Source organism: Vidua macroura, chromosome 5 (genome assembly GCF_024509145.1).
Source record: "Vidua macroura isolate BioBank_ID:100142 chromosome 5, ASM2450914v1, whole genome shotgun sequence".
In the NCBI taxonomy this organism is placed as follows: domain Eukaryota; kingdom Metazoa; phylum Chordata; class Aves; order Passeriformes; family Viduidae; genus Vidua; species Vidua macroura.
In genome coordinates, this window is record NC_071575.1 from 21,219,943 (window position 1) to 21,243,648 (window position 23,706).

Below are 23,706 nucleotides of genomic sequence, written 5' to 3' on the forward strand. Positions count from 1 at the left end.
ACTACAAGACAAGAAAGCCCAGTGCAGTTCAAAAAGAGAAGCCATTTCAAATGAAGGTACTGGCTTCAGAAAACGAGGATTCAGGATCAGGATGCGCTGTTCTGTAGGCTACAGTGATTTTGTCCAGTTTTGTGTAAATCAGGTGTACAGCACATTGCCATCATCAGGAATTCCTTTCTTTGATAAGTCTAAACAAAAGAATTAGGGGGATGTAGGCTTGCTCAGTTGGTGTATTTCTCCAGTGGCTCTTCTGCCTGACTGCTGTATTCCCACCTGTCCAAACAGTGGTGAGCACAGGGGACTCTGTTTGCTGTAAGCCTGCCTAAGTCTTGGAAGACTGACAGGGGCTGGGTCCTGTTTAAGTTAGTTTTTCACAAACAGCCTGTTTATCTTGGAAGGAAGAGAATAAACCATAAGAGAATAAGAACAGAATAAACCTCAGCCTTTGTGATTTCCAGCTGAAAGCTTGAGGAAGAGTGCAGATAATAGCAATTTGAGACTGAACATCTGTGTTTCCTGCACTTCCCATGGTGCTTATTTGCTAATCTTAATTCCATTAGTGATGGAACTTTACTGTTTTCACAGAATTCTTAGACTTGGAAAGGACCTCTGGAGATCATCTAGTCCTATTCCCCTGCTAATGCAGAATCACTGAAAGTAGGTGACATAGGAACATGTCCAGATGATTTTGAATATCTCCAGAGAGGAAGACTCCATAACCACCCTGGGCAGCCTGTTCCAGTGTTTGGCCACTCTCAGTATAAAGAATTTCTTGTTCATCCTGAGGTGGAACTTCTTGTGTTTTAGTTTATGGCCATTGCTCCTCATCCTGTCGCTGGGCACCACCACAAAGAGTCTGGCAACAACCTCTTGGCACCCACCTTTGAGATATTTAAATTCATTAATGAGATCCTTTCTCAGCTGTCTCTTCTCCAGTCTAAACAGGCACAGATCCTGCAGTCTCTCCTCATACTAGATGGTCCAGACCCCTCATCATCTTTGTGGCATCTACTGAACCCTCTGTGGTATCTCCTTGTCTTTCTTGAAATGTGGAGCCCAGAACTGGGTACAGCACTCCAGGTGTGACCTCACTAGGGCCGGGCAGGAGGGGGAGGATCAGCTCCCTTGACCTGCTGGCCACAGTTTTTCTGATGCATCTCAGGATACCACTGGCCCTGAGGGCACACTGCTGACTCATAGTCGGGTTGTCATCCACCAAGAGGTCTTTCCCTGCAGAACGGGTCTCTAGTAGGTTCTGTACTGGCACCTGGGGTTATTCCTCCCCGGGTGCAAGACCCTACACTTGCCCTTGTTGAACCTCATTATGTTTCTCTCCACCCAGCTTTCCAGTCTGTCAGAGCTGTCCTAATCCCCAAGGTAATGGCAATCATATTAGAAAGAAAGGTCTCTGAGTGGACCTGAATTGGGGTGGCTTTTTTGCCACAGCTCTAAGCAGTCACTAGGGTAACAACTGTGTATGTGTGCATGCTTAACCAAAAGTATGATTGGACAGCTTATGCAATTATCTGGAAAAGATCCCTTCATAGTTCATCAAGGGCTACTGGGTACAGCAGGAGCTTGAGTGATGTAAAGGGGTCAGAAAAAACATTCTCTGTATGGAGTTGGAGAGGGAACTGCAGTCTGTATCTGCAGTACCACAGCTGTGGATGGTACCCTGTACCCGAGGCAATGTGATTCACCCTGCAGCCGCGCACTGGAGAGGCAAGCTGTGCTGGTGGACCAGTGGATAGTTCCACACTGGAAGTGAAAACAGGCTTGCAGAAAACTAAGAAATCCATTGAGGATGTGCTTTGTGCCCTCCAGTGCTAAATTCTTTTGCTAAAAATGTTAAAGATTCCTCAAAGCTGTGAAGAAGCTTAAACAAGTAATTAAGTTTCCTTCGTCTGTCCCTTAAATTTAGGTTTCATTGTTCTCAGAGTCCTGTGTCTCATGACTAATATACTGCCTGCACAATGCGCTGGCTGATTTTTTACCAGATGGTTCTTGTGTCTGAAGCTGAATCCAGGGCGAAGGCAGTTAGTTTTTCTCCTGCCTTAAATGAGAGATGCTGTCCCCCACACAATGCTCTGATTGAATCTTGGACATAAGACAATAATGAAGTGAAAATATTTTGACCAGATGACAATTTTTTAAGATATTCTTAGGGATTATTATTCACGATATTTAAGGAGCTGGCATAGGATGATACTAGAACACTCCTCTGTAGATTTTTAAAATAATTTATAAATCATCTAGTGTTGAAACAAAAGTTTAAATGCAGAAAAATGCTGGAATTCAAATATGTATACGTGGCTAGAAGATAGAAAATGTGCAGTGTGAACTGCCTGTTCCTATTTTTTCACTTTTCATTTTTATTGTAATGGTCTTCTTTTTCATTCCACCCTCAATCATGATGGCGATGTCTCCTTGCATCCATGGCATACCTTTTGGATGGAGAACCCTTGTGAGTAAAGACAAAACATCTCTCAGGAAGCTGCAGCATAAGTGGGGTGCATATCTCCATGGGGACCATCTCAGCAGCACTGCAGAGCAGATTTGCTCTGAGGCCTGTTGGATCCAGGAGTTGTTCCAGCTATTTTCCCTCCTCCTCCCCCTGATTTATTTCACTGGGATTTTAGCTGCTGCTTGAGTGAGGAGGAGCAGGGAATAGTGATTACTTTTTTTGGACCAGCCAGATGAAAAGGAGAAGCCCATTCAGCATAGGTGAGGCTACTGACTGTGACATCTCTTAAGAAATGGGTGGTATTGGCATTTTTGTATTTTAGTGTTGGGGAAAATTTTCTTCTGCAGAAGAAATTTGGGTCAAGTTTATACAGTGTGTGTGCAACTGCTGTTTTTTAAACACTTTTTGGACTGAGAAGTGCAGTAGAAATATGAGATCCTTTAATGCTTTTTCCTTGCATAAGGAATGTTGCTCTTCAATACAGCTGTTTAGCTGTTGCAAACAGGTGTGCAATAAACACCCCTTCCCTTTTCAACCAAGTGTGGTGGTGATGGATACCCTCTCATTTAAACATGCATGGCTTTCCCTCCTACAAGAATTAAACATTTTAAAAATAGCTTACATACCTAGAAAGAATATCTAGCCTTGTCCTGCTTCCTTCTTCCCCTCCCCCTTGCTACCAACTCAAATTACTGACAAGCTTTGGAAATTTCGGGGCAGGGGAACAGAAGTGCAGCTGGCCTGCATGTGTTGCACCAGCTGTAATGCAAATGATACATACTGAAAGAGGCTTTTCTCACTTTTGTAATTCTTGGATATTGTTGTGCAATGGGGACATGCGACAATTTGTCTTAAATGTGTTTGCTGATATGTTCTGCAGAGTATACTGCGTCCTTTGTTCCTTGCCGGCAAGAGACAATATCAAAATCCAATTGCCCGTTGGCAGCATGTCTGATTGCAGCTGGGACTGTCTTCCCCATCCTCCTGCCTTCCCCATCCATCAGGCCTGGGGTGCTCCCATCACACTTGATACCAGTTAATGTGGGGCTGGCCAGAACACAGACTTTGGTAAATCTTCAACTTTCTTGGCTTTTTGGACAATTTGTAATAAACCACAATTTTTTTGTTCTTTATTTCTGAAAGTGGCATTACCTACTGCTCTTCTGCCTGAAAGAGCCAAAGGAGAAGTGCTTGCCTGCCTGTGCCCTGGTTGTTTGTGGGTACCAGTCAACTTTTCTGCTGCTTATCTGAAGCAGTAAAAATACAGGCGCTGGAGGTTCAGTTGTGTAAAAACAAAAGCTGATGTTGATTTAATCCCATTACACTGTGTTGATCTCTCAACCACTGGACTCTTAGTAGGATTCCAGCTTTAATCCTGTAAGGATCAATCTGGCCCATTGCTTTTCTGTCCTGATCCTAAATCCCCCTTTAATCTTGTTAATTATACCAGGCCTTTTTTGGTTTCATTTTTTCCCCTTGTGTACCAGCAAAACCACACAAAATCCTCGTGTTGCTGTCTCTGACCTAGTGTTTTTACCCTTTGCTCATCCTGTTGAGGAGCAAGGTTCTCCTGAAGGCTGGTTTCATCATTCACAGCAGTGCATTTGATGGTCTGGTGTCTGCTGCTTCAGTCTCCTGTGAAGTCAGCTGGTTATGCTGTTGTGTTGAATCCCTCCTGATTCTATCAGGAGTTTTCTTTTTGTTTCGTCTATTGTTTGATACTGTGCTGTCTGATGGGGGTGGGGAATCATGGAACATGACAGCCACTTTGAAATTGCTTTTTTTATGTTAAAGAAAAAGGATTTTTGGAGCAGAATCCCATCAGTGGAGGAGAAGACAATGTCAGGGAATATGGAGCACTGCTCAGATGATGAGGCACATGCTCTGAGAAGACTGGAGCCTGTGTCAGGGCCTGGGTAGTCCTATGGCCCACAGATATATTCTGGAGGTCACAGAGAAATTCAGCTGCTTAAATCAACTTTTTTATGTTTATGTGTGTTTGGGTGGCTCGAGGAGAGGAATAATGTGCATTCAGACTTGAGGCTCTTTATCTTCACATTGCACTGTCTGCAGGCCTCCAAACCCAGTGCTGCCTTTTCTGTGTAATGCACAAGGCCAATTTCTCACTGTGACAATCTGCTCCTGGCACTTGCAATAGAAACTAGCAGTGCTTAATATATTCATCTCTGTTATTTCCTATAGTGTAAAGAAGAAAACCAACCCAAAATTGCACCTACATTTGCTGTAACTCGATCAAGAGCTGACAGATCATTTCTAGAACATGTCTGTGCTGGGATCTTGACTGCTCTGCCAAATTTTATGCCTTTATCTTGTGGTGTTGCTCCTTTTTTCTGCCCTGTCCATGCAGCTCTGCCTCACCCAGCAGAAGCTTCTACTTTTCCAATCTTTCAGCCAAATTCTGATTTCCAACCACCTTGCCAGAGCACTAGGGGGCTGATACCTCTCCTTGCCAGAAGGCAGGCTGTGGGTGTGGGTCTGCCAGAGAAGTAGCCAAGGTGATTTCCTTTTAAGCCAGATAGAGGGGAACCCAGGTTTGGATCACAGAGGATGGGCTCTATGGATGTTTATTCCAATTGAAGTACCCCTTGTGCTTAGTTTTTGAAAAACACTAGAGCCATGACAAGGAAGTAACAATTGCTTTTAAGGAAACGTGGGCATTTTCCCAGTACTTCTAGGGTTAAGGAAATTGTAGAGGGGTGACATGGTGACAATGTTCCCTATTTTTGTGTGTTGCCAATAGCGAGAAGAGCGAAACTTTGATTTCTAATCCGCTTTGGAGGAGGCTCCGTATCAGGGCTGCACAGAAACATCCAGTCAAGCAGCTCCTTTATCATAAAGGGGATTTTAATTAAAACTGTTCTTGCATCATGAGTGAAATGAGCGTCAGTGCCAGCCAGCCCTGTACTGGGCATTTATCTCCTTCAAACCACATTACCAGTAATTGCTGCATTAAATCAAAGTCGAGGGAGATTACAGGTCTGAATTGGGCAGGCGGCCGGTGCCAGCGTGGGGAGCTCCGTGCTGCTGAGCCGCTGATACGGGAACCCCCTCGGCCCCCCAGCTGGGGGTGAGGAGTCGGAGGGCTGCTGGATCCCAAGAAGCCCTTCTCATTACAAGACAGGAATTTTTGTTATAACCTAGGAGGAGTGGTAGGCTGTATGCTTGGAGCATTTTAAGCTGCTGGTGTTTTTCTGTTAACTTCCTTTTAAAACAAACAAAACCAATAACAAAACAAACCCTGTGGCATTGCCATCCCATTTCTGTCTCCTGTTTGGATCCACCACAGACGTTCCCTTTTGTTCATCATCTGCTGCTTATTCCAGCCCTGAAACTTAAGAATAAATCACCTCTTGTCTTGATATATCCCTTTTTCCTCTCCTTGCCACAGCTCTGTTGTGGAGCTGCTAACTTGGTTCCTCTCTGTCCCAATATGGGAGGGCTTCTCCCCTTCTTCACCTCTCCCCCTGCTGAGGAATTGTATCTGCCTTGACCTGTGGTTCCTTTGCTAACTATGGCTCATTAGTTAGTTTAATTATTTTTCTAGGTTTTAAAGCATTCTGCTGTCTCTAGGTCTAGAACAGCTGTTTCCCTTCTTCTTGTCCCTATACTTTAATCTTGGTCATTCTAAAAAACATCTGATCATCCTAGCACTGCTGTTGCTTCCACTCTCCAAACTTCTGTCAGGGCAAGGCTGAGGAATGGCCATGGCCACATGAGGTCTCAGGCATGTACACTGGCTGAGGTAATTAGATCTGTGTGGGCATTCACTGAATTATCAAAATGTGACAGCTGGACTTTCGGTGGCTGTTATTACCTCTGTCCCATAATTACAAAGAGGGTAAGCCAGGAAGAGAATGTGAAGAAAACATGGATGTTTTTCCTTTTGAAAAGTGACTGTCATTTCTTTGTTTTTGTCTTGATGGCAGTTACGCCTTTTCCTGTTCTGTTGCTGACAATCTTGGGACATTTGGATAGCAGTGATGGGTTTTCTTCTATTTGCCCAGAGGTGTTGGCAATCTGCCTTTCTGAGATTTGCTTCCTACAGTGTTTGCACATCTACTGTGTTTGTATGCTGCAGAACAGGGTCTCATTCTCAGCACTGTACTGAGAACCTGGTAATGTATGTGAAAGATGATGCTGCAGCTGGATCTGCCTGCTGAAACAGGTTGCACACTGTCGAGCTGTATTAGATTTTTAAGATTCACACAAGATTCTCAGAAGCTGTCTAGTTCAGAGCAGTTGCAGGAGTGTGCCTGCTGTGCCCCTTAAGAGCTTAAAGTTGCTGCTTTTGCTTCATTACAATGTGAGCTTGAGATGCAGCTTAAGTATTGCCCTACTTTAACTCTGGCCTACGCATGAATCTCTAGCCTGAGATAAGTGGTTCTTTTAAATTCATGCTAAGAGACCTGTAAAACCGCAGAGGCTGAAGGTTGAGTGCTGCTGATATCCCAGCTGATAATGCAGAGGGGTTGCAGTTAATTTTTGCCTTAGTAGTCCTGTTACCGCGAAGTGAGAGTAGTCCCACTACAGAGTAACTGGAGAGCTGTGCAGAGAACATGAGCCAAGTCTTTGGTGGAGATTTCTTGATAGTGAGAGAAGCCAGAGATAGGGGTTTTCATGGGAGCCAGGAAACCATCTGTATGGCATCATGGTTTGGTTTTTTTTTTTTTTTTTTTTTTTTTTTTTTTTTTTTTTGGTAGAGGTCACAGAAAGCTGATGGAAGAGCAGGTATCTTGATTGTGCAGATAGTGGAACCAGAGCAAGCCCTCAGTGGTCGTTGTCCAGGGATTTCAGCTGCTGTGACTTGTTTTAGAACTTGCCGGGAGTTGAAACTAGCTTGCAGGAAAGGGCTTTGGACTGAGCCATGTCAACCTTTATTCTGTTCTTCTGGCTCTTGGGGAGAAGAGTGGGTGGCAGTTATTTTACGTGCCCATGGCAGACTTCTGTGCCCATGTCCTGAGACTCTCTGTGAGAAGAAAAAGATTTCCAGAAATTTTCTCTCTCCTGCTTTCTCAAAACTAGATAGGTTTCAAAAATCCCAGTCAAAATCTAGCTGTTTGCTGCCTTTTATATTTTTGTCTTAGTCTAAGGCAGAAGGTGAAGACTACTTCTTGCCTCTGAGCTGGCATAGTCTTAACATACCTCTTTCTGTTCTCCACCACAGCCTTATACTTCTTTCTTATACTGAAAGCACTGGAGAAGGGACACAGCAATAACTAGCACCTCAGCCTCCAGATGAGTAATCCCTGGGGTCCTCCCCCTACCTTAAAGCATGACTTGCTGCTGTCACCATTCATTTAGCCTGTCTTGACTCTCCTCTTTCAGGGTAAACTGCATCATTTTTGCCAGACCTCAGCTTTGCATGCTATTTCTGGATCCCTTCTGTGCACTCAGCAAATGCACCAAACTCTTAACTGCAGCACTTCTGGTTGAATCTCTTTTGAGTTGCCTGACTTTGGAATTTTTATTTTTTTTTTCCAACGGGAATGGGGAAAAAACAGGATTCATCATCTAAAGATTTTGAACTGAGACCTGCAGAAATTAATGGACAGATGTAATTCTTTCATTAAATTATCTTTGCAGATTTATGCTGAAAGTGTCATATTTTGTATATTGTTCTGCTGGAACTGTTTCCAGATGACTTCCTGAGATTTATTTGGTGACCTGCTGTTGTAGCAGCTAAAGGTCCTGCCTGCATGATGTTCTCCAATTCCTCAGTTCTTGCCAGTAATACAGTCTCAAACTCGGCTATCACACATAGACAGTGCTGCCTGTTTATTTTTCTCTTACTTTAATTCAATGAAGAATTTTGTTTAGTATTTTTGATGTGTTTTGCCTCTTGCTTACACAGTTACAGGGTGTGGGCAGCTGCTCTGCTATTCTTATTGCACTAAGCTGGGCAAGGAGTGCTTTACTCCAGTGTTGGAGCAGCAGAATACTGTCCCAGAAAACCTTTCCACCTTTCCCCCAAATTCTGCTTTTGTTTGTGTAGCTGGGAAGCCATACCACTCTAAAATAGGGATAAATTTAAGTTCATACTAGCATAATTTATTGTGTGGCCACTCGTTAACTTGGAACAAGTACCTTATTCTATTTTAGTTTGTCACGTGGAGGCAATTTGATAAGCTGGGAGGCGAGGTGGGGAGGAAAGTCCATACCAAAACTGTCTCTGCTGGGAAGCAAGTGCTCAGCTAGATGAGTAAGACACACAGCCATGTTCTGAAATGCTCTGCAATGGTTGATGATGCTCTCCCTTCACCCCAGGCAAAGGCGGGGTAGAATGTGTTGGCTCAAACCTTTGTTGGAAGTGGCTTATCCCATGAGCCGTTTGCTGGGATAGATTGGGAATGCATGTGGCATTTCCAACAGCCCCACGTGGCCGCTTGCTGGTGGGTCTGAGGTAATGGCAGAACTGTGCTTACACTACAGGGGAATCATCAGTGTGGTCCAGCCCTAGGTTGTGATTCATTCAATTAAAAATACTTGGTGAGAGTATGTCTGAAACTACCATCTGGTGACTTTTAATAATATTTATTCTTAGGAAGGTGGTTCTTTAATTAAGGAATTAACCTTAATTTTTGTAGGCTTAGCATAGATCTGAAAAAATGCTCAGACTTAAGCTGCTCTATTTCTAGAAGAGTCAAATCTTTCTTTTTTGGATCTCCCTGTTGTCCCCTTAAGGATCAACTAATTGAACTGCAGCTGCTTGTTAAGTGAAAAACCAGGTGGGACTGTGAGAGACAGAATGGGCAAAGCTTTTCTCTGACTGAGGTTCTGGAACAGCCTCTGAAGTGAAGGAATATTGCCTCCACTCTATTCTTTTTGCTTCTTCTTTGTCCACTGTCCCCAAAGGAATATACAAAGGCAGTGTGGCTGTCATGTTATGCCTAAACTAGCAAGAGAAAACTCCTTGTCGTCTTTGATGTTGAAATTCTGCATCTGGACACCTTTTTGTTTCTCATGTAATGAGCAAAAAGCATTTTGATGGACATGTAGCATTACCAAGATCAGTGCATATATAAGTGGTCCCTAAAGAAAGCTGTGATACGATCACCTTCATTACCAAGTGCCTTAGCCCAGAAGTATACTTACTTGCTTCCTAAAGCAGTGCCAAGTATTTAGAATTCTCCTTGAAAAAAGGCCCAGACCTAAGACACAGATATTTTTTTTCTGCAAAGTCTGTGTGTACTTTCTTTTCTCCCTGTTATACTGAGCCTTTGGTAATAACTAAGGCCATGGAGCCCGTCTGGTTTTAGAAGCTTCTTTTGGACTTGCTGCATGTTATATTCAGGTATTCTGGAGTTGTCTCAAGATTTTATAATTGAAACATGTTCTGTAATGCATGAAAAGCACTGGATTGGGGTAGAAAGGAAAGCTGAAGTCGTATCTTCTATATGCTGCTGGTGTATCAAGACTACTGGCAGGTTCATTTTGCAACTTAATCACTAATAGATTCTTGTGAGTTATTGTTCTGTTAAAGCTGCCTTGATGTAAGCCAGCTCGTTAGTGTCGTGAATAAAACTCAGTTCTGGGAACACAGTCTTTTGACAGGGACTTTTTCAAACTTCATATGAGTGTTCATCACTGCCTTACATTTTTCCTTTGTAGTAGTTTCAGAGGTAGACTTTGGGCAATCTAAATTTCACCTGAATTAACTTGAGTCCTTGTCTGGCAGCTGAAGCTATCTGGGCAGGATCTGTACTTCCAGCTTAAGGAAGACTCTGCCTACAGAAGTCTTAACTTTAGGATCAAGAGTGTTTGTCTGTCTATCTTGACAGCCGTGACAGTGTAGGCTGGGTATTGGAAGAGTTTGGTTTCTGGTTGAGGAAGATCCAGGCTTATGATTTCATGAGTCCCCTTTGGTGTATAGGTTTCTGGAGTTTGCTAATGTTACCATTCTACTGGATGGCTGTAAGAAAGCTAAACAAAACAAAAAGTGCCAATTGCCCAGCAGACAGAGGTCTTGCAATGTGCTCCTTCAGCAGACTGACTTTGTATTATTTTTCCGCCTCCTTTTTCCATGTCCTTCCCTAAAGCAGAGTTTGTTGAGGCTTTGAAAATAAGTGGTAGTTAAGAAATAATGACTTCTAATTCTGACCTGTTCTCCTCTTATGCTGTGTATTTGTAATTGTTTTTTAAAACTGTTCTAGGTTTCCAGTCTAGACAAACCATTAATATTTAACAGCTACGTGTAGATGATGCAGTGAAGACCTAAGGGCAGTAATAGGATGCAGGTATCTTATGTCCACCATTTGGAGTGTGCGTGGTTTCTGCTGTTAAGCCACTTTGGATCAATTCAGGACTACAGAGCTTGGTTGGTAGTGGCACATGCAAACAAACTCTATCACTCTTAAGTAAATTGCCTTGCAAATGGAGAATGTGTTGCAGAAAAAGATGGAGAAGGGAGATCTCTGGCACTTGGAGGAGAAAAGACATGACCAGGAGCTATTTCAGAGCTCCAGTTTTATTAAGTACTATCTTTGGAATTTTTCTCTCCATTTTTTTTTCTTTAATTGTGCATTTTCTCCATGAGAACTGGATGTATAATGACTGAAGTTCTGCTGTCTGCCTGAGGTATTTCTTTGGCAGAAGCAGTGGGTATGATGGGGCAATCCTTGCTGCTTTACATTTTTGCTGCTTTCTTTAGCTTTGGGTTCCTTGGGCCTTTTGCCAGGGGGCTTTTACTTTCCTTGGATTTGAAGTGTATTTTTGGTAATTTCATTTGTGCTAATGTGTTTTTGGACTGTTAATCCTAATGAACATGAGGATTCAGTAGCACTAACTAATCAGATAGTGTTTCAGGCAGAGAAATGGCTCCTATGACTTTACCAACCCATTCAAATTCTTTCCTGTGATGTCCTTATTATGCTAATCCAACACACTTTGGTTTGCTGCTATTCCACATCCCCCAGAACTGCTGCTTTAATTTCTGCTTTAATGCATCTGGTTCCTGGTCTGTGACATTTGCCTGCTTAGCATGTTTCACTTGCAGAGAAGGCACTGGCTGGGTGCTGAGTTATTCACTCACCTGCATAGCTGATCCACCACCAAATCTTCTTGCTCTTGAGATCAGGACATCTATGTAAAACTGGCAGGTTTCTGAAACGTGAGAAAAATCCAGTTTCTCCAGTCACCCATGTGTTGTCATGTTTGCTTCTGTGTGCCATTTCAGAATATTGAGCTTTCCTGTGAGTGCTCTGCTTACATTTATGTCCTCCCCACTTGAATCTCATATGATTCCAGGGTCAAAATAACACCTAGACCATAAGTAAATTTTCTAGTCGTTGGTGATATTAAATCTGTGAGGAAAAAGGAAAATCGTGCAGCTCTCTGAAAAACATTATATCCATATCAGCAAACAAGTAATAAATGTAGACCTAGAGAGAGGAATGGGGACTTTCCCCTGAGTATAAATTCTCCCCTGGAGTGAGCAAAAGCCACCTTTGTGCTCAGGGCATGGGACCTGCTTTGGTGCAAAATGAGAATCTCTTGCAGCTCTGTTGATGTAATCTTGGTGCTGTTTGTCTAACACTAGTATGAACTGGCTGAGCTGCTTGATCTATTTAGCTGCTATGGAAATCAGTACATGCCCAGCCAGAAAATGCATCCTTGCTTGCTGGCATGTTTCCTACATTTACATCAGTCTTTAAAAAGCAGAGACATATTGTAAGCTGCTCATCAGATCCCTGATGACCCAGTTTAGCAGATGTAGTGATTGGCTAATTGTTAGAGATGTCATTTTTGGTGGGTGAGAGGAAGAGTATCAGCCAGGCTTCTAGTGATGAAGAGTTAGATTCAGCAGAGGTAAGAGCTCTTTAGTGGGAGTAACTAGATAAGGCTTGGATTAATTTGTCTGGAGACCAGAAAATTATGCAAAAAATTTATAAATGTAGTTCATAAAATGAAACTGTTGGTGTAATCCTTAGTAAAGATCAATGTGGGGTAATGGCTATAAATCATGGAAATATCTCAGATTCCATACTGTATTACTGTGTCCCCACAGGACCACAGTTTTTAGCAATTAAAAAAAAAAAAAAAAGTGGTAAATGTCTGGAACTTCTGTGGCTTCATGAGACTATGGCTATATTATGTTCTTATAGCTGTATTTGTAATTGTGACTTAGCATGCTTGCTATAAACAGTCCAAACAAAGGAGGCAAAGCAAAGCCCAGGGCTGTGGTCCTGGCATTTCCCAAAAATATTCCTCTGTCTCCAGACATCAAAGAGAGCAGTGCATGTGAAGCAAAGTATTGAGTTTTGAGAACACAGGGAAGAACTTGTGTAATCTCCATGCCTTGCTTAGTACACAGAAAGGGGAAAATTAGGTAAATGCTGCTATAGTGGCATGTAAAACAGTATCTCTAGAAAGAGTGATGAGTAGGTAGGAGCTGGAAAAAAGAAAATTAAATGTTATTAAAAGAATAATTTAGTTCAGAAGTAACTAGATGGGTGATAGTTGAGAGAGTTGGGAGCTATGTGATCAATAAATGCACAAACATCAGAGTGTGGGGGTTTTCTGTATGGTTTTTTTTTTTGTTTTTTTTTTTTTTTTTTTTTTTTTTTGTTTTTTTTTTTTTTTTTTTTTTTTGTTTTTGTTTTTGTTTTGTTTGTTTTTTTGTGTTTTTTTTTTTTTTTTTTTGTAGACTTCTGGCATTCAAAATAACAAATATAGGAACCAGAGCTACTGGTGCAGAACATGAAACTGGATATTACAGGGATAATATCAATATGCAAGAACAGTAATCATGGCTTTAACATGCATTCAAGATTATGTGTGGTTCAGATAGGGTAGATGTAAAAGGTGATAGGCTATATTGTATGCAGTAGACTGTAAAGAAGAAAGCAGAGTAATACTGATAATGTAGGATTTGTTTCTGGTCAAATTGATGTGGGGAAGAATGGTAAAAGAGGTCCCAGGGGAAGTACTGTGAGTCTGCTGTAATCCCTCATAGGATAGGATTCAGATAGAAACTTGAGGCTTGAAAATTATACTATTCCCCGCACCATTAGAGATATAAATATTAGTATGAGAAACTTTAATTTCTCAGATACTGCTTGGAGACCAAATGCTGCTAATATTCATCAAAAGATTTTGTCATTGTAGCATCATCACCTGTTGTTGACACAGTGAGTGAATTATTGGTGCTATGACTGTTACAGGAAAACAAGCTGTTTAGGAGCCTCCATCTCCATCACCTGAGGATGGGATGATCATGATATAAGCTTTGATACATGAAGCAATATATTTACAGAAGTCAGTGCAGCCCTGAATGGTGTGGTTTGGGGTTGGTGGGCTTTTTTTTGATTGGTTGGGATGTTTTTTTCATTTCTTTTTTAGAGGCACTTTGGATACAAATTAGTGATGGTATATGTAAAGGGGGAAATCCTCTAAGAAGAAGCTTTAGCCTAACCTTATAAAGGTTGTTAGGTGAGAAAAGAGGCAAATTTACAAAAGAGAATTTATCAGCAGAGATTGCTGTGCCTTTAAAATCAGCAGGGATGAAATAAGAACTGCCAAAAATCAGGCTGAATTAAACCTTAAAAGTGTTGCTAAGGAAATGGGTGACAGTTTCTCAAAATACAATTAGAGAGAAGGGAGGAGGTGGGACCACTTAATGTTGAGGATAGGGTAGTTAATGAGGATGCTCTTGTGGTCACTGAATTGAACCAGTCTTTGTTGTTTTAAGTAGAGTTGATCTTGTCAGCAAGGGCAGTATGGGTAATGGGCATGTACCCATCGTAGAAGCAACCACACTGGACATTTCAAAGATCCTAGTTAGTGCAGGTAGGCTGGCCTGGGAAGCAGGGTTGCCTGGGGAAGGGGGGTGCCAATTCCTGAGAGTGAAAGGACTGGCTCATGCAGTTGCAGATATGATAGAAGTTTTAATCTATCAAATAGGAGTGCTGTCATATGTTTGGAGAACAGGAAGTGGAATAGATCTATTGCTGGTGGGGAATGATCTGAGTAAATACAGACCTAGCCTTAGCTGCATGCTGGCACACAAATATTAATTAAAGGCTTGGATACAAATGAAAAATGTGATAAAAGGCAACACAAATCCATTAAAACTGGGTTGTACCTTATCAGCTTGTCTGTTTTTAAGATAACCAGTTTTCTTACCTTGATAATGTGTGTTTTACATAGTGGGATGATGTCTCTTACTATAGACAGGTTCTACACCATCCGATGTGGTGCTACAGAGGAAAGTACTAATGAGACTAGAGAAGATGCAGTTTAGTGCTGGAAATGTGAAACAGAGCTGATGTTGTTCTGGATGATGTCTTTAAAAATAAAGATGAGCACAGGCTAAATCAGGTGCAAGTACATGCTTCTAGAGGTTGGGGAATAGCCAGCCTGTCATGTGACAGAAGACTGGAACAGCTGCCTGTTTGGATGGTTAGAGAGGGAATACATGAGGAAGGTTAATTGTAAAGGAAAGAGAAAATATGGCTAAGCCGTAGGACAGTACTGGCACAAGAACAAAGGAGAGACAGAAATTGCTCAGGAATAGCATTAAGCAGGAGAACACAAATCCCAGATATTCTAGAGCAGCCTTTTGGCTGGGGCAGTGTAGCTGTAAAACCCAACTCTAAGATACAGTGTGATAAATTTTATGAAAAGTTAAGATGATGTTGTGTGATAGAAGTTGATCTGATTCTGTGTGTCAGGAGATCTTTTCCAGTTTTCATATTTCTGTAAATTTAAAATTATTCATATATGTAAGCATCTGCAGGAACAAGGCTATGATTTTATAAGTTACCTCACCTAACTTGTGTTACTGGAAATGCATGGGCATAGTAGGTTGCATGGTAATGTAGTTGGACTCTTATCTCAAAACAAAATTATGGAGTGCAGATTTGACTAATATTTGTTGCAAGTCAGTGTGCAGTAGTAAACCAGCCCCTGTGGCCAGTCTTGCAGAAAATTCAGTAGTTTATTACTGGTCAGTAAAGTCCTGCTGTGTGCACCTTGGCACACATGAGTTTAAAACTAGCTTTTGTCATTTAATTAGCTGAGGGACACAAAAAGTGTGATGCTTTTTTACCTAAGTATCACCTGAATAACTTAATTCTGGTTAAGTCACATTATTTAAGTTTGCATCAAAAACTTCTAAGCATGGCAGTTTTATTAGATCTGTAGTTAAAACAGCAGAGGATCTTAGGTAATGCTCCCCTTCCTTGTTTTGTTTTACCCATTTGATGGGTATTTATAGATAGGAAGATATCTGTACTAGGATTTGGAAATGTTTTATTCCCCTAAGGCCTGGTTGGAAATGACAAGAACTGGATTGTGAAATAAATGTAAGGTTTTAAACTTAGTTAGGGATTTGCTTTTAAAACCTGGGGCAGTAATATGAAGTAGCAAAAACAGGCTGTGGAAAAGACTTAAGGTTTGTATAAATTAATGCCTTTTCATAAAAAGATTTTCTTGGAGATACTAAATTGCTTGAGTGCATAGTAATGAGCTGTGCAAAAAAAAAAAATGAAGGGCAGGCACCTTTTGAACACGTAGTTACAGAAAAGAGAAGGAAATAAAAAAGTATTGGTGGTTTAGAGGAAACCAGATTCTATCTGTGCCCCCAGGCAGGGCATGCAGGGAGTGCTGCGAGGTAGCCAAAAAGCCCTCTGATGAGGAGGTGGGGGCATAATGGTGAGGAGGAAGAGACATAATGACAAGCTCCAGAAAGCTGTTTTGGGTCTGTTAGGGGTGAAATAAATTGGCCAAAGGCAGAATGAGATGGAAGTTCATTGTGGGAACCTCATCCTTTTTCCCCAGTGAAGACATCTAGAAACATAAGCTGCTTTCCCATTTATGGGCAACTAATTTCTTTGTCTGTGCAAATCTTCACACAGAAACAATGACTATAGAAACTTTTATTTATTTATTTATTTATTTTAGATGTAGAAAATATCATGCTTTATACTCCCCAAATTGGTCATGCTCCTTTTGTAAGGAAGGAGCAGCCCTGTGGCTCTAGGAAAGATGATGAGAGTGGGCGACAGCTGCTATAAGCACTCACCCAGCTCGTAGCTGTCCTTTTCTGAGGCTCTCAGAAAGAAAGGGCAGTGGGAGCAGAGGATGAGCCAAGAGCTGTCCTGCTGGGCTGAGTGGGTTGGAGGGCTGTGGATTAGGCACCCCTTACCTGAATGACAAAGATTTGCACATGCAAATTGTGCTAGATAATGATCCACATATTTAACTCCTGAAGAAAAGTAAATTTCAAGTTTAACTCTTTCTGAGGGGGAGGAAATTGAGTGACAATAGAAAGGCAGCTGGCCTAGAGCTAGGCTGAGGGAGCTGTTTAGTGGTGCACAGCAGCACTACAGAAAAGTTAAATATTAGAAATGCAAAAACCCCCTGACTTTATGCATTTAAAAATGGTGTGTGTGTGGGAAATTTGGCTAGCCCTTCATGTGTTTGATCACTGTAGCATGTTTATTTTTGAAACCTCAGAGGGAGGGGTTTTATCCCTGCTATCCTTCGGAGGAAGGTGGGAATCTTTTGTGGGCTTGGGCTGTTAACTCTTTGAGAACCCAGGTTTGGTCCAGTGTCCACCCATCACTACACAAAAACTTGGTGTGGCTTTTTTTGTAGTGATGGGTGAAACTTCGTGCAATTTGTTGTGTGATGTCAGGTCCCCTCGGTGCTCCCCCTGGCCATGGTGTATCTTTTAAGAATCAGCAGCGGGCTCTCGGATGTCTGATAACGTGGCTGGCATGTGAGGCTGCTGGGGTGAGCCTGCTGGCCGAGCAGATCCCCATCTGTCCCTGTCGGTCAGGGAGCAGATTCCTCCCTGGGAATGAGGAGGATGAGCTTCCTAAAATGGGCACAACAACTGGCCCTGCCCAGCCTTGCCCCCTTCTCCCTGCTGCTCGCTGTCCAATGTGACAGAGTTAATCCCCCTCGCCGCCCCTAGTTTGACTAGAACAGCTGAGGGGGACAACCCACCGGCCCAAGGCTGGGGCAGTGGGGGCCATTCCAGGGCCCAGCTCCCTCCACCAGCCCCAGTTCCGGCAGCTGTCCCTGCTTGCCTCAGCTAGGGAGGGAGGGAGAAGTGTTAAATGATACGGGCACACACTCCCTTGTGAAAGAGATCCCTTCAGTTTGAGATATCAGTGTGGCTTCTCCCCTCTCCCTCCCTCCTTCCCTGACACCAAAGGGTTTTACTATGCTAATCCCAGCACCTGTCCCTGCAGAGGACAGCAAGAAGGGGTATGGTGGTGGGGGAGGAACAGTCCCATATGTTTTTCCCTGTCCTGGATTGGGAGTGTTCCCTCTGACGCACCTAGAGCACAGAACATATGCTCTTTTCAGATCCTAAATGCTGTTTGCTTCCTCCCATCCCTGGCAGCAGTGGCTGCGAAGATCCTGTGTCCCCCTCTTCCTGGCAGTTGCTCTGTTTGCTGCCCGGGAATCGCAGGACACTCCTCAGTGGAGGCTCGCAGGGCCGTTTTCAGTAGAGCATTTCTAATTTTAGGAGCCTCTGCCGCCTGTGGTTGAGCACTGCCTTGCTGGATCCCAGAAGAGAGGGGCTGAGCTGTGCCGAGCCAGGCAGCTCCTTTTTATTTTCAGCTGAGCTAGTGTCAACCTGAGTGGCCCCAGAGGCCCGAGCCAAGCACTGCGCAGGGCTGCCAGAGTCCTTCCCACAAGGCTGAAAGACGGAGACTTGGATTTGAAGCTTCCAGTCCTGTGTCCATTTGGCCTTTAGCTGGAGGATCTTTGGCTATGTATGGTGTGTATTGCATGGATTATCAATACCCAGTCGTCCAGGTAAGCAAAAGGACAGTGGTGACTTTGAGGAGTTTTGCTCTCTATGTTGTTTGGACAAAACTGGCGCTTACATGCCGGTTTTGTAGAAGGACCCTGCTTCCAAGCTGGGCTTCTTGTGTCCCAGGCCTCTGCCCAGACACTCTGCAGATGGCTTTGAAGCTCCTGCATCTGAGCAGTATCATTTGATACTTTTTAACTCCAAGATTTGTCTTGTATGAGACTTGTGTATTCTGGTTCACATTTTTGTACTTTTTCTTTGATCATTTATTTGTTTGTAGGGGATGTTGAACTGACAGCAGCGCTGTGCTCTGCAAACTAGTGTGTTGTTGCTTGTCTCACTGCGTTGTCGGGGCACATGTGACCTGTACGTGTGACTGCAGCCTGTCCCACAGGGATGCTGAGCCACCCAGAGCAGCTCCTCACCTCTTCTCCTCCTCCAAAATCACCCACAAAACCTCTGACAAAATCTCATTTGTCACATTTTTGCTTTTGGAGGTCCAGAGAGGATGTGTAGGGTGAAAGAATGGGGGCGTTTGAGAGCAGCGCTCGGGGCTGGGCAAAGCCTGTATTGCAGCCTCTGCTGGGGGAGGGGGCTATATTTGGAGCACATGTGACATTTGCTGGCCCAGTGTATGGAGTCTTGGAGAAGACAGAGGCTGTGTGGGTCAGGCTCAAATACTTTTGGAGCCAAGCGAAAGATGATGTTCTCTAGGCAGTCCTTGGCTATTCAGTGTCAGCACTCCATGTCCTTACAAGCACCCAGTTTATCCAGAAAATGTGAAATGTAGACTAGCAGTTCAAGATTATCTACGGTGAGATACATCAGATAGCCACTAAATAGTATTTTGTTAGGTTACCTTGTAGCAGGGGTTTTATTACCCAGATGAATAGAATCCACCAGCAGAAGTGTGTCTTTTGGTTGTTAAGATTTGTTCCTGATAAATTGGTTCTTTGCACTTGAAACTCTCTTTCTCTTCCCTCTGGCCTTGGTCCAGCTGGCAGGTTTGCTCCATCTAAACTTGAGCCAGCACAGAAATGCAGGTAATGGGATGTTAAAATTGAAGGCTATGCTTGCTTTCCACCCTTAGTAGCAAAGGGTGGTAAATAATATAGAAGGAAAAAAAAAAAAAAAAAAAGAAAAAAAAAAAAAAAAAAAAAAGGATTACATATCCTGAAACTTTCTGAAAGCAGAGCGTTTGTGGACTCCTCCTCTTCCTAGTTCCATGATTTAAGTGTACATGTAGACTACTTAGTCAAACTAGAGGTTAGTTCTTCATCTATGCTCTCAGCAGTATGATTTCAGTGGCCTTGTCCTTTGGCCTGCTGCATAAACATCCTTCTCCAGCTTCTTTTCCACTAGGATTTGAATGGTAGGAGCCAACCAGAAACCATCATGTACATCTGTGCGAACACATAAGAGTGTGTATATAAGAGAATATAGAAGTGTCACAGACATGCTCAGGTGGGAGCAAGGAGCTTTGCCTGGCATGATGAGGATTATCGGCTGTGCCCTGGCACTGCAGAGATAGACTAGTTAAATTTGCCCATAGTTATTTCAGAACACTACTTCTACAGCACAGTAGCAAGTTTTGATGCATATGCGCCTGTGATATATGAGAAACAGTAAGAACTCATAAGTATTGGCATCTAGAGCTGTTCTGAATACATTGCTTTTTGAATAAATGCAGTAAGTAGGAAGGGGCAATCTTGTGGCTCTGAGCTATGTGTTCTTCAGGCTTCCAGCCTTCAGTTCTGCTCATGCTTCTCTGTTCTTTTCAGCAGCAAGATTTGCAGTTTGAGTTTTGGTTTTGCTTAGTAGAGGGTGGCAAACTGCCATGGTAAATTCAGGAGTGGTTCCATGATTCTCACGTAGGAGAAGCTACGTGGAGATCCACCCAATTATTCTGCATGGCCATGACACAACATCTGAACCTCCATTCCTCAGTGAGGAAAGATGAGCTGCACAGATTCACCAATTTTTGTAGGCCTTTTTCATTATCAGATGTTGCTCCTCTGCTCCAGTAGAACCAGAGACATCAAAGATCTTAAGTGTTGCCACGTCTGGTCATGCTTTGCATGGTATGTTTTAAGCTTTTGAAACTCTGTATCAGAGGTTAATTTCAGCTGGTTTTGCAGCAGTGGGAACTCTTGCGGACTTGCGTTTCTTGTTGCCTGAGCACATCCACTGAAAATTGGGTGTTTTCTCTTGCTCAACAGGAGCAAAAGTGGATATATTCTAAGCATGAGGAAGGAGATGCTTTCTGGCCCACAATGGAGATGAAAGAGAGAGACTAGCAGTAGATCACACTGAAGGGAATTCCCACTTTGCTGGCACATGAGCAAGGCAGATGTACCAACTGGGTGGTGGGAGGCAGTGCAAGGGAAGGTTCAGTGCATGGTTGGGCATCTCATTTTCCTTAGAAGACTCTTTCTGATGGCAAGTATTTCTGGAGGATCCTCAGGTGAAGGCCAAAATGGAGTAGAAATGGTGCTATTCTGGTTAACAGTAGTGGGATGATGTCCGGAAGGTCTGTGCCACAGCCCTAGGTCTGGGACAAGAAGGCACTACCTCATGGCACAGACAAGACCGAGTGAACAGAACAGTTAAAATACTTAGGTGGAGAAAATAAGGATTATCCTGAGTGATTTGCAGAGGTCTGATGAATGAGATGCACAATGTTGAAACCTGGTGCTTTGTCAGGTCAAAGGTTTAAGGAGGCCACTGTAGTTTTTTGCTGCTTTTAAATGGAGTTTACACTTGGCCTAGAACTGTGCTCCAGAATCTCAGGTTTGTAGTAGGGGGGTGAAAAACCAAATCCACTACTTTCCTTGGTTTTGCAACACTGCATGTAAATATTGTAACTTGCAAGTTACCAGAGAGGATAATGCAGAAAAATGTGGACTCTGACTCAGAGACCTGTGGGCTGCATCCATGGAGGCTGGCTCCCTCCCAGAGGATCCCACATCACGGTTTGGTTGTGTTGGGCGTCTGGCCCCTGACTCTTTGCTTCTATGCACTGGTGGCATGTAAGGGCTTCTGGTGTCTTGGTCTCCTGCTTTTCACAACAGAAGAGAGATTTGCTTGTGACACATGCTCCTGCTGGCCTGCTGAATAAGGAGAGAAAGGGCAAGGGAAGGAAAGGAAGAAGGGAGGGAGCCAGAGGTCAGTTTGCAGCAAGTGAAATTGGGAAACCAAAAAGCATTGTGGGTCAGCATGGGCTATCTGGAAAGCAGTGCTGTAGCAGAAGCCCATGAAGCAAAACCACTGGGCTTTTTTTTTTTTTTCCCATGTAAATTATAACTAGGCATATTCATGCAAAGAACACATGGGGATTCAAGGTGTTACTGCACCGTAATTTGGCTTTTTTGCTGCTAAAGTCTGGGGAGTCTCTTGAGTACCAGGTGTCAAGAAGAGGTACATCAGAAGCACAACTTGCCTGGGCTGGTTTTATCTCTGCGTCATGAGCACTGGAGCATCAGTACAGTCTTCTTGTCTAACTGTGGGATTGGCAGACCTGCGCTCAGCCCTGTCTGTGGGTTTCCATGGGTGCAATGTTGGGAAAAATCAATCAGAGCATCTCAGATCCTGTCTGGCAAACGGGGTAGCAGTGTATCACTCTGTTTTACGGGGTCGCTGAGAGAACAGATGCTGTCAACCGTGGCGTGCTCAGGTGCTCAGGGGCAGATGCTTGCTGAAGATAAATGGGAGGGAAAAAAGCAAGCTGGGAAGGAGTCCAGCAGTCTCCAGGTTTTATGATGATAGAAATGCAGATCCTAGCACGGATACTGCTTCCGGTTCAGCCAACACACCGTGTAACCCACGCGTTCTCCCTTTTGTGGCAGGAGGGAGGTCTGTTCAAAACTGACAGCTATCTCTCCAGCATCCTCCAGCCGGGAGATGCTCTCTCCCGCCTGCTGAGGTCCAGACGGGGGAAGCCTGGAGCGCTGGGAATGGTAGGTGCGGAGGAGCTCGGGCCGGCCGTGAGGTTCTGCCGGCCGGGACCGGAGCTGCACGGGGCCACCACCTTCGCTTTTGTTTCCAGCTCACGTTTGCGCCTTCGCCGAGATTCCTGGCTCCCGGGGAGCAGTGAGGAGTCCCGGCGGGCAGGAGAGGGAGCGCCTCGCTGGGGCGGGGGCTGGCCGGGCCGTGCCGAGCCCAGCCGGGCGGGGCGAGGCGGGGCGCGGCGGGGGCGGCCCCGGCTCGCATTAATTACCTTCGGCATTCGGGGCGGTGCTTCCCGCAGCCATCTGGCTGAGCCGGGGGGGCGGCAGGGGGGGAGGGAGGGGGAAGAAGGGGAGGAACACGGGAGAAGAAAGAGAGGAAAAAGGGCTCGGGGAGCACCGCGCCGGCGAGGCAGCGCAGCGCAGGCACCCGCCGCCCGCCTCCACGGGGCTGCTGCTTTTTTATTTAGTTTTATTTTTTTCTCTTTTTTTTTAATTTTCCCTCTCCCGTGCGGCCGGCCTCCCCCATTTTGGTTTATGGAGAAAAAGAAAATGGTAACTCAGGTAAGGGTGGCGGGCGGGCCGGGCTCCGGCGACTGCCCGCCCGGCTTTGTCTGGGCGGGGAGCGGGGCGCCCGGAGCGGTGCGGGAGGGAAGGGAGCTCCGCCGCGCCGGGCACCCGCGGTGGGAGCTTTGGGGAAGGGGTTCCTGCGGTCTCCCTGCCCGGAGCAACCTCGCAGTGCCCTCTAGAGAGAGTGGTGCGCGAGGGGCACGGCTTGCCCCTGCCGAGTTAGGCTAAACCCGCCTTTGACCAGCCGATCCCGAAGGTGTACGGCTTCTCCGCCGCTTCTCCATCTGGCTGCCGGTCACCGCGGGGTTCGGGAAGCCCTTGTAGGTAGCTGTAGGCGTGGGGCTGCCCGTGTCCTCCCGGGGGAAAGCGGCTGACGTTTCCTGAGGAGCGCGCCCAGCTGCCAGGGCCATCGCGCATCCACCGCAAAGGGTTTTCGTCGGACAGTGCTCGCCTTTTAAGGCTACTGTATGCTTTTGGATTTTGAATTTTTTTTTTTTTTTCTGGCATGGCATATGCAATTCGCCACCGGAGGGAGCGGGCAAAGGGAGGGAGGAGTAGGAGAGCGGCATCGTGGAGCTGGAATCCTTTGGAGTTAGGCATTATATAATGTCCCCGCAGTGCCTTGCAGAGCTGGAAACCTTTGGGGGATATTCCCAAAGGAGGTGGAGGGAAGGACTCTCAGAAGGAACTTTTCTTCAAATCTGGGTTTCACAAATGCTTTTTTTTCTGTACAGCTTTGCAGGTCTATAGAATAGATGCATACTGCCTTTTTGGCTTTCCTTAGCTTTGGCTGAATCCCCCTTCACTAGCTGCTGCTGAGATTCTGCATGTCCCACTGCAAGGGACATCTCTTTCACTGGTGCCTAACTCAGAATGAATCTGCTGCAAGAAGTGACACCCTCTTTGACCTTTTCCCTCTCTCATTCACATTGATTATC

General features: G+C 44.4%; 1 protein-coding gene across 9 annotated transcripts in view; it reads left to right on the forward strand.

Moving 5' to 3' along the window:
* The window catches only part of RBFOX2 (RNA binding fox-1 homolog 2), a 171,059-nt gene that overhangs the window by 61,693 nt on the left and 85,660 nt on the right, over nt 1-23,706 (forward strand). Inside the window, exon 1 of one of the 9 annotated variants that reach the window (XM_053977400.1) lies at nt 22,648-22,762. The exons of the other annotated variants lie outside the window; for them this stretch is intronic. Coding sequence (XP_053833375.1) covers nt 22,736-22,762 — 27 coding nt within the window. The 5' untranslated portion in view covers nt 22,648-22,735. Of the gene's footprint in view, nt 1-22,647; nt 22,763-23,706 lie in introns of those variants that run through there. 9 annotated transcript variants of the gene reach the window in all.